The sequence below is a fragment of the Puma concolor genome, chromosome D3 (genome assembly GCF_028749965.1).
Source record: "Puma concolor isolate L17-30 chromosome D3, mPumCon1.1.hap2, whole genome shotgun sequence".
Classification (NCBI taxonomy): Eukaryota; Metazoa; Chordata; class Mammalia; order Carnivora; family Felidae; genus Puma; species Puma concolor.
Genome location: NC_141678.1, coordinates 29,294,929 through 29,311,152, shown reverse-complemented (window position 1 = coordinate 29,311,152; position 16,224 = coordinate 29,294,929). Strand labels below are relative to the sequence as shown.

At 46.4% G+C, this 16,224-nt stretch overlaps 1 protein-coding gene across 1 annotated transcript in view; it reads right to left on the bottom strand.

The window, feature by feature from the left end:
• The window catches only part of PI4KA (phosphatidylinositol 4-kinase alpha), a 113,993-nt gene that overhangs the window by 65,161 nt on the left and 32,608 nt on the right, over positions 1–16,224 (bottom strand). The window contains exons 11-19 of the mRNA XM_086682310.1: positions 14,300–14,491; positions 13,685–13,785; positions 12,700–12,829; positions 11,579–11,711; positions 10,464–10,559; positions 9,914–10,097; positions 9,358–9,461; positions 6,814–6,982; positions 4,516–4,566 (exon numbers count right to left, since the gene is read on the bottom strand). Coding sequence (XP_086538436.1) covers positions 4,516–4,566; positions 6,814–6,982; positions 9,358–9,461; positions 9,914–10,097; positions 10,464–10,559; positions 11,579–11,711; positions 12,700–12,829; positions 13,685–13,785; positions 14,300–14,491 — 1,160 coding nt within the window. The remainder of the gene's footprint in view (positions 1–4,515; positions 4,567–6,813; positions 6,983–9,357; positions 9,462–9,913; positions 10,098–10,463; positions 10,560–11,578; positions 11,712–12,699; positions 12,830–13,684; positions 13,786–14,299; positions 14,492–16,224) is intronic.

Here is a 16,224-nt window from a genome sequence, read left to right as displayed (position 1 = left end):
TTCACAGTGACTTATGTGCTACACATGGGGCATGTTCCTCAGGATCAGGATGTGGTGAGTGAGGGGGCAAAGATGTTGTGGATGGGGCTTTGTGGAAATTCCTGAAATGCTAGTCTTTAAGTGGGGCACATGCTTCAGCTTTATCCCTGGACACAGGGAGACCGTCAGACAACTTCCTATAGTAGGTCTGGTTTGAGAAAACAGGTGGCATCTGAGGAATATGTTTCCAGATCCTTCGTTACCTGGATAAGACGAGTGGAATCCAAAAAGGCTGCTCAGAATTCAAGAGTGGGGGCACCTCTGCAGTCTGGGGATTATGGGCAGTGACAGGGAGAGCATCCCAAGTGCTGTGTGGCTAACTCTGACCCCCACAGCCCTGCAGGAGAGTTTTTCTCTTCCCTTTTCTGCAGAGGAGGAAGACCAGGGTTTGAGCACAGGTTGGTTTGACTCCAGGGTCACCCGTGGAGTCTTGTCATAGAGGGTTTTAGACCCAGTGAGACCAATTCCAGTTATGGGGCAGCAAAAGCAGAGCACCTCATGTTCCCCGTGGTAGGGGGCGCTGTGATGGGTGTGCAGGCAGGTTATCACTGAGTCCTCATACCAGCTCTAGGGGTTCAAGCTGTTACCATCTTCTTTTAGCAGCTGAAGAAACAATTAAAGATCACAGAGGAAACATGATCTGTCCCAGGCCCTCCTGTTAACTCTTAATACACCTCTCTACCTGCTTCCTTCCCAGCTTCCTGCACCAGAGCCTCCACCTCCATAGCAGGACTGAGGCTATGTCTTTCCCTATCACAGTCTCCTGTGCTCTTGGGAAGCCCTGAGCTTGCTGACACCCCACTCCTTGAATTCTTTCTCCAATTCACTTCCACACAGTCCTTTCAGGAAATGCTTGCCCTGCATTTTTTTTCCTGCTGGTTCCTCGTGCCCCTCCCATTCCTAAATGTGGCTCTCTCAAAAACTCTGCCTGTAGCCCTTTGCCATGCCTGTCCCCTATCCAAAAGGCAGCCGTCTCCCTTCCAATGTGACCTGTCCCACTTCTGCTGGAGCCAGCCCTCCTCTGTGACCTGGCCCAGGTCAAGGCCCTCCAACCTCCATGCTTTTCATTCACCTACATCCACTCAGAATGCACTCAGACCCCCTTTTTCAGAAACTAGCTGATCCAGGTTTTAAGGCCATAGAGTATTAATTCAAAGCACAGACTCTGGGCCAGGCTGCCTGGGTCCCAACCCTGGCTCTGACAATTAGCAGCTGTGGGACGCTGAGGCAAGTTCTGTGCCTCAGTTTCCCTACCTGTAAAATAGGGATAATAACAGCACCTACTTCGCAGCATTGTTATAAAAATTAAGGGAGTTAATGCTTGGAAGGGGTTTACATGAGTGTTTGGTGCTTAGCAAGAGTTAGGTAAGGCCTTCTTATTACTATCTTTGATGAGAAAGTACCTAGCCCAGGGGTTCCTAACTGGGGGTCCTTGGGTGGGTTTCTCCCACTCAACTTCCTGAGATTAAATGCAAAATCTTGTGAAGAAATGCCCTTCTATGGAAAGAGAGGGCAAGGCTTTCAAAGGAGTCCATGACCTAAAATCTGTCAGTTCACAAACCTAATTTTACAGGCACTGAGAGAATAAATAACCTGCCCAAGGCTACAAAAATGACTAGTGGCACAGGTAAACTAACTCTCAGTGAAGTGCACAAATGTTTTCTGAGCAGGAAGCATATCTTATCAAATCACTGGTTTATGACAGTGGGGCACACAGGACTCTAAGCATTAGATACCTTTCAAGGTGCTTAATTAACACCTTGGCTAGACACCAAGAGAAGCAATTTAATCAGGATATTTCTAAAGAAATACTTTTCACAAACTTGCAGGTCAAAGATCACCAAACCTAAGCTCTGAAGGAGCCTCAGAGATCACATGACCTGGCCTCCAGTGACTCCCTCCAGACTCTTAAGGTTACTGATAAGTGACTGATAAGCTGCATTTGAACAGACACCCAGGCTTCCTGCCCCAAACCCACTGGTTCTTCCACTGAACTAAGTACTTGGAGACACTCATCAAAAGATGCAAAACAGAGTACCTTTTTCCAAAAGCAAGGAAAGAAAGGAAAAAAAGAAAGAAAGAAAGGCAAACATTCTTTAAAAAACGCTTTGGAAACTAGTTTCTCCCAGAGGGTCCAAGGGGTAAACCAGAAAGCAAATACAAGATCCCATGATCTCTGTGCTCTTTGTTGAGCAATAGAATCAAATATTTGTTTCCTCCCCCATAATATAACCATTAACTTTTGTTAAGACTACAATACTTATTCTATTCATGTAAAAGGTCACTGCAGTGGAGTAAACAAAGTATTTTAAGTGAGTGTGTGCTTGCCTATCACTGCTAACAGTCATGCCTACACTGACCCAGCACTTCAGAGGTTCATCTCCATCTTTTCGAGAAGCTCTGTGAGCAGAGTAAGCATAGAGAAGCTGTGATGCTCACCCAGGATCACACACACAGTACCAGGAGTCCAACCCCGACGCTTGTGATCCTAAACCCTATGTATTCCCAACCAACCTCATCAGTCATTGCTCCCAGGAAGTGCAGAGTGCCCTCTATGAATTTCTTCTATGCATTTATTTAAACTCTAAATGATAACAGCTACACATGCTGTACCCATGTGCCTGGGTCACAGAATTCTGGTGTTCAAACTCACTAGAATTCACTGAACGAGTGTCACCCCAAACATGCTCCCTGGCTGCCAAAACCTGCTCTCTCATGGAGCCTGCTACCAGCCCTTCTTGCCTCTAATAGGCCAGAAGAGTGCCATGGACTTTATGCCCCTCACCTTTCCCTCCATCGAAACAAAGGATCCATGTACAGTGGTACTTCTAAAACACAATTGTACACTAGTCAATATCAAGTATAAAGAGAAAATGTTTATGTTTTTAAAAACCAATGGAGATGGTGATGAAAAATACTGTGGCTGAGAGTCTTGGCCATTCTCAAATCCTCAAAGCCTGTGGGACAGTACCTGATCGCAGGTATGAAGGTGGTAAAATTCCCAAAGGGAAGTGAAAAGCCATGATTACAGGGAGGCAGCTACAGGTGGAAGCTACACAAGCAAACTTGTAGGCCCCCTTGTCCCCTCAGGCACATTCAGGAAAAGGAGACTGTCCTGACCCAGATGCAAGCAAGTCAGCTCCTGCTCCAGAATTGGCTACTTACAGGGTGAGGGAGAGAGGAAAGGACAGGCAGAAGGAAGGTGAATAGAAGCAGAATGCACCACAATGTGCAACCTGTGACATCTTAAAGGTAAATGATAACAAACCAGTCAGTTTGTTATTTTTCACCCACCTTGGCCAGCTAAAATCAGACATCTAAGGTCCCCAGATTCTGAGTGATGATGTAGAATGCAATAAGTACAGAAACTTAGATCAGCAGAGGTGCCTCTCTGTCCACCTGCCTGACCTCTAGGCCCCTGGGTCACCCTGGCAGCTTGGGAGGTCAGCCCCTCTGGCGTTCCATGTGAAGGGACATGCATGTGAATGCTCAAGAGTCAAACTACTGGGGGTGGGGTGAAGTGGGAAGGAACTGGAAGGCAGAATCAAGGGCTTAACTAGAAGGTAGATTTAGTGGAAGCTAGAGAATCACAGATGAAAACAAATACTAGAACCTGGGGCCCTGACTTAGGACTGGCAGCTGGGAACGGAGAAAGGGGAAAACAACTTCTACAAAGGTCATATGGGAAGAGGTGGCTGTAGGTTAAGACAGGACAAAATGGAGACAGCCTCTCCACCATGGAAGTGCTATGGCAGAGGATGGGGCCTATGTTGGGAGCTGCCTACCATGGCAGTGGGCGGGACTGTAACCCAAAGTATGACCAGCCCACTGTGTCAACAATGCCCCCACGGAGCGCACTGAGGGCTGCAGCTCCAAGAACCAGGCACCGTGCAGAGGCCCCAGGACTCATCTCACTGGAGGGGACCGAGAGGGGATGGAAGCAGAGCCTGCCCACTGTCAGTCAGAGGCACCAGAACAGGTTGTGAGACACAGGACAAACCCAGAGTCACACCTCAGACTTGGGAGCCACACAAGAGGGAACCACAGTGCGTTTCCTGGTCAACTGGCGAGGCGGCTCAGGCAGAGCACGGAGAAAGGGAGTGAGGTGGTATGGCCACAACAGGCACCTACCAATAGGACAGTCCCAGAACAGCTGTAGGTGGCAGAAACACCTCCAGAACAGCTGGAGGCGGCACACGTACAGAATCACTGCGGCCTCCACGCAGCATTCTGCTAAGGAATTTGCGGTGTACCACTAGGCACCACTGAAAATATGGTCACGGTATCTGAAGTTTAAAACCACTCAGTTGATGGGGGGTGGGAGGGAGGGGAGGGTAGGTGATGGGTATTGAAGAGAGCATCTTTTGGGATGAGCACTGGGTGTTGTATGGAAACCAATTTGACAATAAATTTCATATATCAAAAAAATAAAAAATAAAAAATGAAAATAAAACCACTCAGTTAATGAACACTCACCACAGCGATTACAGGAATGAGTACACCCAAGTTCCCCGCACTGCTAGAAGCCTAGAAAAGAATGGAGTCGAGTCATCGGAAGCATGTATTTCTTTCATTAAAAGAGAAAAAAGACAAACATAGTGTTAATTTCAAAGAAATTATGAGATACATACAAAGCGATATATAAACATGCTCACCCAACATCATTTTAATAGCAAAAAAATGGGAAACATGTTAACCAGAACGATTACATAAATCATGGCCCCTGTGTATAATGAAATACCACACAGCTGTTAAAAAGACCGCTTTTGGGGCACCCAGGTGGCTTAGTCAGTCGAGCATCTGACTCGGTTTCAGCTCGGGTCATGATCTCATGGTTCGTGAGTTCAAGCCCTGCATCCCCTGCTTGGGATCATTTCTCTCCCCCTCTGTCTGCCCCTCCCCCATTCCTTTCTCTGTCTCTCAAAATAAATAAACTTGAAAAAAAAAAGACAACTTTCTGAAAAATATTTACTCATCCTTGGAAAGTCCCCACAGCAAAATCAGGATTTCAGAGTATGCTATGATATAATCCCAATTATATAAAATAAATATATCTGCATAAAAAAATCTAGGAAGGAGGGCACCTGGGTGGCTCTGTCAGTCTCTGTCAGTTAAGTGTCCAACTTTAGCTCAGGTCATAATTTCACAGTTTGTGAGTTTGAGCCCCACTGACAGCTCAGAGCCTGGAGCCTACTTCGGATTCTGCAGTTCCTTCTCTGTCTGCTCCTCCCCCACTCATACGTTGTCTCTCTCTCTCTCTCACACACAAAAATAAATAAACATTAAAAAATCTAGGAGGAAGTCTTTCAAAATGTCAGCAATGAGTAGAGGGATTATGGGTGCTTTTTACTTTATTAGTTATAGGTTTCTGCATCTTTTCTATAATAAACATATATTCTTTCCAAGTTATGGAAAATGTGGGGTTACTTAAAAAATAACTAGAAAAAAAATAAATAACTCTAAAAGGTAGGTTCCTGGAGGCTCCTGGGTGGCTTGGTTGGTAAAGCGTTCGACTTCAGCTCAGGTCATGATCTCACAGTTTGTGAGTTCAAGCTCCATGTCAGGTTTATGCTGACAGCTCAGAGCCCAGAGCCTTTCTCTGCTCCTCCCCTACTCATGCTATCTCTCTCTCTCTCTCTCAAAAATAAATAAACATTAAAAAAAAATGTAACAAAAGAAAAAAAGGAAAAAAGAAATCAGTCACCCAGATTACTGTCGGAGGAGTCCAGCAGAGGAAGGCTAAATTAGAGTGAAGGGTTTCAGAACCCCATATTGTACCAGCTACTCCCCCTTGGCCAAGATTTTCACACAGAGGGCTCCTTTTCATTTAGTTTCCAACTTAGCTGTCACCTCCTCAGAACCTCACACAGCCCGATCTAAAATGCCCCTCACCTCACTGTCCCGCTTTGTTTTTGCTGTCTGCAGGAGAAGGCAACTTGTCTGCCTACTCACTTCCATATCCCCAGCACCCACAACAAGGGTCAAGAAACTGTGGCTGATGGCCAAGTATGACCCACCACCTGTTCTTAGAAATAAAGTTTCACAGGAGCACAGCCACCCACCCATTCTTTAAGTGGCTTTATGCCACCAGAAGAGAGCTTAGTTGCAGCAGAGACTATATGGCTCACAGAGCCTAAAACAAATATAATCTGGCCCTTTACAGAAAAGGTGAGCTGATCCCTGATCTAGGCACACAGTAGGCAAACAGCAACTGTCTGGGGAAGGGGAAGGGGAAGGGGCAGGGGAAGGGGAAGGGGAAGGGGAAGGGGAAGGGGAAGGGGAAGGGAAAGGAGAGGAGGGGAGGTGGGAGGAAAAGACAAAGGAGGACAAAGGTGGGGAGTCTGGAAGAGAGACTGGTGCCAACATGACATGTCAAAGGGGAGATGATGAGAAAGGAGGCTTAACCCACTTCAACCCCCCTATTCTGTCTATTTGGGACCTCGAGACCTGTCGTTTTGTCTGTTCCTGTGGACCTGTCTCCCTGGAGAGCCCAAGATTAGGTCAGATCGGGCCCTTCTCATGTTGTCACTGAGTTCCGATGAAAGCCTCAGCCTCCTGACTTCATGATGACTGAGAGAAGAAAGAGTGGGGTCTGGGGGGAATCCACACTAGGTTGCTGTCACTTACCACCCTGGGCTGAAGGAGGTAGCTGCTACTAGCCAGACATGGTCCTACAAAAAAACCACCCTCTCAGAATCCCTGAGAAGGAACCTTAACCCCTTTGTTCTTGCATTTTACCAGATGCCCCAGGGTGACTGTCCTCCTCCTGCCTACCTTCAGGGCGGGCCCCTTCTCACTGGCCCGCTCACTGGCGCGCTTTCCCTCCAGCCCCAGCTGCACAAACAGCTCCAGCAGGTTCATGAGCAGCTCGTCCACAAGGTGCTCGTCCTGGATGTTGGCTGCAATGTTGGCCAGGGCATTGATCACTGCCAGGGAGCAGTGCCTGGTGGAGAGAGAAATGACAGCTGCCACAACACAAGGGCCTACACTGCAGGGGTGAGGCTGACTAACGCCTGCCTCATCACACCCCTCTCGGTGCCTGTGAACAGAAGAGCCCTCCAGAGGGGATGAACCTCTCTGTGAACACCAGCTCCTAAAGGAAAGTCAGCTGCTATAGAAATGGCTTTAACCTCTCCAGACATGCATTAAGGACCTTGGGGAACTGTTTAGGTTCCAGGAATCCACACCTATGGAACTTGTGAAGGTCTTAGGATACTGTTTTCTGAGTGTCGAGAGCCCATTACATAGCTAAAATCTTGGCTGGACCCTGCTTTCCTTTCAAATTATAGGTACCCTTAATTCACTATTACCATCTATAAAACTTTCCTTTGATGATCAGCTTCTTCCCCACGCTACCTCCAGCCCACAGTATTAGCTCACATCAGACACTTAGGAAGCACTCAGTGGCTCTGGGACAACCTACATCAGGACAGTGTTGGCCCCACATAACCCCTGGACATGAAGCTGATGATGCCCTCCCCAGCCAGAGACAGCAAACCAGCAAGGCTGGCCTGGCTTCTGAAGGTGCTGGGGGCAGCCAGAGCCTACCACTTGCATGCTATGTGACCCCAGGTGAGAGGCTCATCCCTGAGTAAAGCAGGAATAAAATAATTCCTTCTTCACAGGGTTTAGGAGGAATGAAACACTCTGTGTGAAATACTGAGCACACCACACCGTCTGACCCCTGGAAATCTCTGAGCAAACAGCACCCCCTTCACAGACACGTGAAATCCTGGGAGGTAAGGGAAAATAAAAGCTTTCACTGGTAAGGAAGAGGACAAACCACTTCTGGTGGCAGTATCAGAAAAGGCTTAATGGAAGGGTGAACTGGAGTCAGAAGTTGAAGAGTTGGTGGGCATGGAGAAGGCCAAGTACTGCCCACAGCAGTAAGATAGAGGCAAGGGTCAGAAGGAAAACAGCAGGGGCAAAGACACGGAGGAGAAGATGTGAAGGCCAAGGAGGTACAGGAGTCACTTTCAGGACAAGGAAGCAATGAGGGAAAGAGTTGTTTTGGTCCATGTGTCAGTTTCTTCACAGAGACCAGGATAGATAAAGGGGAGGTGAGCTGACTGCCTCCTTAAACTAGTCCTTAGGCTGTTCTGGTAGCCTAGGCTCTCAATGGAGGCAGTGAGTAGGCAAAGAAATGACAATGCCAAGAGCTTGCATTTATCGAGAGCTTTCCCACATATGATCTCAATTACCCACACAACTAGAGACAGGCATTCATTTGACAGATGAAAATATGGAGGCACAGAGAAGGTGAGATCATTTTTGGAGGTCACACAGCCACACTCCCACCCACTAAATTGACTCAGAATCTCAGAGCGAGGCCTGCATGTAACGATCAGGAAGGGAGACCATAAATGCCAACAAAAGGGCAACATCTCTTCCTCCCTGCCCCACCTCTCTGTCCCTCTCTTCCCTTGATCTGTCAAACTCTATTGAGATCCTCCATATATGGATAGATGTGCCCTGCCCTTATGACATTCCCAGTAAGGGCAAGGAATAGACAAGGAAGCATATCTTGGACTTCTGGAAAAACCAGCCAGACTTTACACAAATATCAAACATGTGAAGATGTAAATGTCTACTCCCTTTGGCCCTCCAAATCCCACCCCTGGGAATCTATCCTGAGGAAAGCATCAGAGACACTCACAGATATGCAGCTATTAGATTGTTCAACGTAGCACTTGCCAGCAGAAAAACTGGAAAATAACACCCAAGCTAGGGACTAGTTAGAAATATCTCAGTGCTGGGGCACCTGGGTGGCTCACTTGGTTGGACGTCTGACTTTGGCTTAGGTCATGATCTCGCGGTCTGTGAGTTCAAGCCCCATATTGGGCTCTGTGCTGATAGCTCAGAACCTGGAGCCTGCTTCAGACTCTGTGTCTCCCTCTCTGCCCCTCGCCCACTCACGCTCTGTCTCTCTTTGTTTCAAAAATAAATAGACATAAAAAAAAAAAATCTCCATGCTGCTATATGATGGAACACTACACAGCCATTAAAGATGACAGGCATATGGAGGAACGTTAATGGCATGGCTTATGTGCTGTTACATAAAAAAGTGGGTAAGCTGGGTGGACACTATGAGCCTGTCTGGAGTCACGGAGGGTTTGGGGTAATGACACTGACATGGTCAGCTCCAGATGGCAGTCGCATGGGGTCTTTCCCTCCTGGTTGTGAATGCACTACTTTGAAGTACATAATGCTTTTGTAGGAAGAAAAGTTTATTCAAAAAATAAATCCCCAAACTTCACACTTTCAAAGACGGCTAAAAACTGTCATGATCTAAAGTGACAATGAGGTCTAGAGAGTTACCTATAGCCATGATCCTTGTAATCTTTAGTAGCTGAGTACACGACAGAGCTGGCCTTCACACTAATCTGCTGGAAGAGATTCCACACTTCCTGATAAATGTATTGCTGGAAGAGAGTGAGGGACAGTTAAACCATGTCATGACTTCTCCATGAAAGCACTCCTTGATACATGGAAAAGGCCCCATCATTCAGAGGGAAAGCTTCTGGAATCATGCATGGACCATAATAAGGCCCTGAAAGACCATCAAGGGCATCCATTCCTAAAGCTTTAGGCAAACCTCAAAGGCTAAAAGGAAGATGGTTTCAATGTAAATCCTATTACATGTTATTAACATCAGCATGAAATAAGTTTAAAGAAACCTCTCTTTTCCCTAGCTCTTATGGAACCATGATACTATTCTCTTTTACTTGGAAAAAATCTCCCTGTTCAATGTCAAGACAGTTGTGAGCATTTAATTCTACAGGGTAAATTTAATCTATTTTAACATTCCTGATAGTCAAAGGAGTGTAACAAAGCTTGCATAGAGTAGTGGGTTTCACAGCAGGTCCTGCCTTACGTTTCCGGTGATAACCAGGCAGCCTAGCTGGTCGATGATGAGAACGTCAAGGGGGGAAGGGGGCTGGCAGAATTTCTGTTGCAGGATCTGCAGAATCGGTTCCATGACCTTTGGAGTGTCCCTCAGGGCCACTGCGATGTGTCCCAAGGCTCGGATGGTGTGGTCAGGAATCAAGTGAGCGTCTCTACGGGAGGAAAGAACAGAGGCATTCTCAGAACAGTCCTCTGGGAAATGAAACCCAGAAGCTTCACAAGCTACAGCTAACAGGAACAAACGTTACCACAGTCATCTGACAGTGGCAGCCTGGAATTGTTAACTACCAGAAGAAACATAAAGTCCCTGGCACTGGGCAGTAAGACAGACATCTTTCTCTGCTCCCAAACAGTGGTCCAGGATTGATACTCTACGGTAGGTTTGAACTTAAATCCTGGGACAGATCTGATGCACAACTCCAGACTGCAAGAAAGAGCACAAACATGCAAGACACCGGGTGGCTCCCCAGGTAGGCCTGCAGGGAACACCTGGCTGCCCCCTCAGGGATGGGACATACTTGTCACTCTCCTGGGAGATGTAGAGCCGGTTGGAGAGGCTGGCCAGGAAGGCCTCCACGATCACTGGGTCCACAGTCAAGCCAGCTTTCAGGCACCTGGGACATAAGGAAACCCACACAGCACTGGGTATCAGAACAACAGATGAGTGTTTTGTGTTTGCTTTTTCCCCTTTGTCAGGTCTACAGAGTTTAAAGAACTGCTCTGAGCACTTTTTCGCCAGAAATCTGAATGAAAGTCATTACACAGAATGAATTCAAAGAATTGCTGCAGATTTTGCCCACTTGATAAATATCTCAGTCGGAAACAGTAACTTCATTATTTGACCAGAACAGTTTCCTTCAGAATGTTACCCTAATCCCAATTTAAAATTTCCAGCACTGTTCCTTAACAAAAGTCACAGTAACTAATTCAAGACAGATGGTCCCAGGACAGCTGAGGGAATATTAAATATTATATCAAGGTTTTAATAGTATGGAGAAATGCTTATTTTTTAAAGAAAAGGGGAACTTTTAAAAGCCCGTAAGGACACAAAATCTTTTCAGGCATCTCTCACTCTCTGCATCTGTTTGGCTCTGAGGACACAGGCAGAGAAGAGCATGTGTCTGATAGAAAGGGGCCACCACATTCTCTCAACTGGGCTTCAGACAGCAAGGAGCCAGAATTCAGACGGAAAGATACATTTTCACATAAATTAGAATATCTGTGGTTCCTGAGTTCGGAGAGCAAGAGTTCACATAGCAGGAGCCTGGGCAGCAAGGTCACGTGATCATATAAACCGCATTTCTTACACCAAAAATTACACAGAAGAAAAAAAGAAGAAACGTGACAATCTATTGTTACTCTGGATGGCAGGCTGATGGATAATTCCTTTCCTTCTACTTTTCTATACATTCTATAAATTTTCTGTTTTTAATTACGTTTGTGATCAGGAAAAGAAAAGCAAGAAGCTTTATTTTTTTAATATGAAATAATCCCTCTTTTTAAATCAGCTATAGGTTTAAATAATCAGAAACAAGCTTTAAAAAATTACAAATGTTTCTTATTTTTTAATAACCGTATCTAAAACTTGTTTCCTTCCTCCCCAGGTCACCCTTCCCTCTGGCCGGTCTCCCACCTGCAGATGTTGTCAATGGCAATGTCCCGAAGCTGCTCATACATGGAGGGTTGGCTCTTCTTTCCCGGCATGACATTCAGGGTTGACTCAGAATGCTCGTTGGTTACACTGATTTTTATATCATTACCAGCAACTAAATGTAAAAATTCAAGTATGTATCTAGTTAAGCCTGTCATTTCCCATCCCCTTTTCCATAATTCAAAATCAAAATAATATGCTGATCATTTTTAGCTTATAAAAGCAACCCCTCTAAAATGATTTGAACAAACATTTCAGAAACAAAAGTGAGAAGAGGAAGGATGAAACAAACATGTTTAAACAAAGGGAAAAATATTTAAGTTGCAAAGTGATAAATATGTAACACAGCAATTTCTTAAGAAACAGTTCAAAAGTCCTGATGAGCACCCACAGGCACCCAGCCCCGAGGGTGAGACATGCCCTATCACCAAAGGTTATCTAGCTAACGTGCAAAACAGGTAAGGGTAGGGGGTGAGTGTGAGAGCAGGAGCCTTAGAGCCACAGAGACCCCTACTAGTCCCGGGGTCCAGGGAAAAGTCTTTCACCTGCTGAAGACTGGGTTTCTTCATCTGAAGGGAGAGAATAAAGCATCCACCTGCACAGGACTGGGTGGGATAAGCAATACATTAGAGCCCCAGCAGGTGTTAATGAATGCTAATGGTTACAGGTGACCAGATTTGCTCTGAACCTGTGCCATTGTTATAGAAACATGAAAATACACTCACAAGGCAGGGATAGGGACTAGCTGAGATGGAGCATGGACAGTTCCTGGCCCAGTGTCTGGGACACACTGGATTCATGCTTTATACTGCCTCAGTGACAGACAGAGCTAAAACCCCTCAGTCATAGGAGTATATGCAAGGGGAGGGTGGAGGAAGGAAAGAACTGAAGCCTGGAGGGGGTCATGTAAGGAAAGCCATGAAGAAAGGCGTGAAGAAGGAATGAGCCAAAGTACAGTGCAGGATTGCAGCCCAGCCACAACCTCTCAGTCACAAAACGATGGTGGGCTTGCACACAAGGTCATGTGGATCTTTTCTTGGAGCCTCAAGAGCACATGGCGTGTAGGGACTGGAGAGATAGCTTTGGGTACAGCCATCCATTACCTGTGTGGTATTGACTGTGGCACTTATAGAGCTTCACCAGCACGGGGGATGGAACAACCAGGAAGTCCCGCAGAGATGGCGTCACCGAATGTACCACCACCGGGAACCTCTCACACAGGCGGCCCAGACCCTGTAACACACCATCGACCTGTCACACAACCCAGGTTGTGGCCGGCTGAGCAGGTCCAAGCAGTGAGACGCTGAATGCTTCAGATACACAAGTTTGACCAGAAACTTCCAAGGTCAAATCTTCCAAGGCCACTTTGGCCATGGGGCAAAACAAGACAGAAAAAAAGGAGGGTCTAGACTCTGCTCAGCCTAAAGGGAGATATATTGCTAAAGTGTGTCCATTTCTTTTGGAAACAAATTTAGGGGAGAAAGGGTATACAGTATGATTTTTGAACAACGGCAAATTCAGAGTTACTGGGGTTTGTATTTCAGCAAGATAAGAGAGCAGAGCTGGCACTGTAGACCTCAGGAGATGTCTTCAACACTTGGCCTGCGACCTTGGGAATGGCCCAGTAGATACAGGGCAGCCTCTTCACAAAGGAGTACTCAGTTGTGCCTGGAAATGACAGAAATCCCTGGCACACTGTCAGCAGTGACTCCCACTCATTGGTGAACTGTGTCCATAGCAGGCTCTAGTTCAAGTTCCTAAAGACAACAACAGCTCAAGGGTGCATAGGTGGCTCAATTGGTTAAGCATCCGATTCTTGATTTTGGCTCAGGTCATGATCTCATGGTTTGTGGGACTGAGCCCCGTGTTGGGCTCATCACTGACAGCACAGAGCCTGCTTGGGATTCCTCCCTCTCTCTCTGCCCCTCCCCCACTCACCCTCTTTCTCTCAAAATAAACAAATAAACATTAAAAAAAAAAAGAAAACAGCTCAGACTCTGCTGCTGGTATGCTAATCAGAGCCTGAATGATGTAACAAGAAAGCTTTGTTGATGGGATCGAAGCTTCTCCAGTGTCAGTGAGACTGACCTGCAGACAGCAGATAAGCAAGGGCAAATGGGCAATGATGACTTTGCTGGATGTCTTAGACTGCAGCTTCTCAGACAGCTTAATGCAAAGATTTTCTGCACCTAAGTTCAAAATCAGAGGAGGGTGTGGACAATTAACAAAGGTCAATTTTACAAAATACATGTTCACCAATTAATCACATAACTAAAAGCCCAGAGGCATACTTTGTGCAGGCTTTATTAATAATAAGTGGTTACACCAAGAAGTATTTACAGGCAGGCATCCTTAACTGAAAACTCATCTCTGTTCCTTTTCTGTTGTGAAAACACCATCCTGCATTGTATGTGACTGCTCTCTCCTCTCTGCTGGCCCTGAGCCTCTTGTCCTCAGTGCTCTGCGCGTGGCAGCCATCCACAGTCTGCTACGTGCTTCCCATTCTGCTGTTCACCCTAGACAAGCACCTTTTCCTCCAGCACAGAGTTCCCACTTCATATAAAAGCCTCAAAAACCAGCAGGAAGCAGTGGAAAGAACACACAGGCCCTGTGGCCTTGCCCATCACCTCCTCCCATGTCCAGTTTCCTAAACTGTGGGACAAGACACCAGATATCTGGGGCACAGCAGACGCCAATGCTTACCTTGCTCATCCTTCACAGCCCAGACCATGAGGTCCACACAGGCAGCATTTGCCTGGCAACGCAGCTTGAGGGGGCTCAGCTCATTGTGGATCCGGTCTGCATCATGCAGAATCTTCTGAAGCTCCCCCTGGCTCGTGTTGAACTGCTCCAGCACAAAATCATGGATCTCCTTCACAAAGGAGGTTGGGAGGTCTGTGGGAAAGAGAGCAGGCATTGCAGGTGGAAACAAAACCACCAAAATTCAGGCAGCAGCTCTATGGTCTTTCTCTAACAGATACCCAAGAGGAGTAGGTCTGCCACTGGCTCCTTTGGTTTCAAGAGTGCCCAGTGGGAAGAGCTTGAATAGGCTGTGCTGCCTCTCGGCACACATGCCACCTGGCACTCAAAGAAAACAACCATTTCCCAGGGAAGTGAGAGCCATGTTGTTTTAAGCAGTCTATATACTAAAACCCATATGTATGAAACAGAGAAACTGGCATGTATCATCACAGACACTGGTCCAACTAACAATAAGAAATACTTTGGTGATTTTAAGTTTATTTATTTAATTTTGAGAGACAGAGCGAGTTGGGGAGGGGCAGAGAGAGAGGGAGAGAGAGAATCCCAAGCAGGCTCTGGGCTGTCAGCACAAAGCCCAATGTGGGGCTTGATCTCAGGAACCATGAGATCATGACCCAAGCCGAAACTAAGAGCCGAAACTAAACTCAACGACTGAGCCACCCAGGTGCCCCAATTTTTTTTTTTTTACAAGAAGGTTGTTGGCTATCAGCTAAGGGCAAAATCTGGTTGCAGTCTGAAGAAGAGAATTCCCTGGCTACAGGGCTGGATCTTTGGGGTACCCAGAGTTCACAGCTTCTTCAAACTCTCATCCTTGGGGCCTGAAAAATCAGAAGAACCTCTGTGATGGGCACAAGTCAGAAGAGCCAAGGAAGCTGGCAACATGCAGCTCAGGTGGGGAGAGAAGCCTCGGGGTTCCTAGGGGTCAGGCTGAGCCCAGTCCCCTGCACCCTCATTTGTGAACTTAACATTCGCTGGGGCCCCAGCCAGACTCAATCCCAGGAGCTCTTAAAATTGAATTAGGAAAACAGCTAACTAGATTACAGTACATCTGCTTGACCGAATATTACACACTGATCAAAACTTATGTTGAGGGGTGCCTGGGTGGCTCAGTCAGTTAAGTGCCAGACTTCGGCTCAGGTCATGATCTCAAGGTTCATGAGTTCGAGCCCTGCATTGGGCTCTGCACTGACAGTGTGGAGCCTTCTTGAGATTCTCTTCCTGTCTTTCCCCCTCTTGCGCTCTCTCTCTCAAAATAAATAAACTCAAAAAAGAAAAACTTATATTGACAAAAAGTGCTCTGTAACATAAGAGAAGAATGCAGAAAACATGTTTTAAAAATGTACTAAAGGGTAACTGGAGGGGCGCCTGGGTGGCGCAGTCGGTTAAGCGTCCGACTTCAGCCAGGTCACGATCTCGCGGTCCGTGAGTTCGAGCCCCGCGTCGGGCTCTGGGCTGATGGCTCGGAGCCTGGAGCCTGTTTCCGATTCTGTGTCTCCCTCTCTCTCTGCCCCTCCCCCGTTCATGCTCTGTCTCTCTCCCAAAAATAAACAAACGTTGAAAAAAAAAAAAAAATTAAAAAAAAAAATAAATAAAGGGTAACTGGAAGGAAGGGCTAAACTTGTGTGTGTGCACGTGCTAAACTATTAAGACACTTTTTCTCTGAGTTACAAGATTATAAATGCCTCATTTTCTTATTTTTTAACTTTTTAAGATATCTGAAATAGACACGTTGAATTATATACATATTCAGGTGATCAGGACACTACAATATGGCCATGTCAGGAAAGCTCCTGAGGAAATAAATCCACCAAAGAAGCTGTCATGGATGGTAAAAGGGGCACAGGATTATGAGAGTTTTTTTTTTC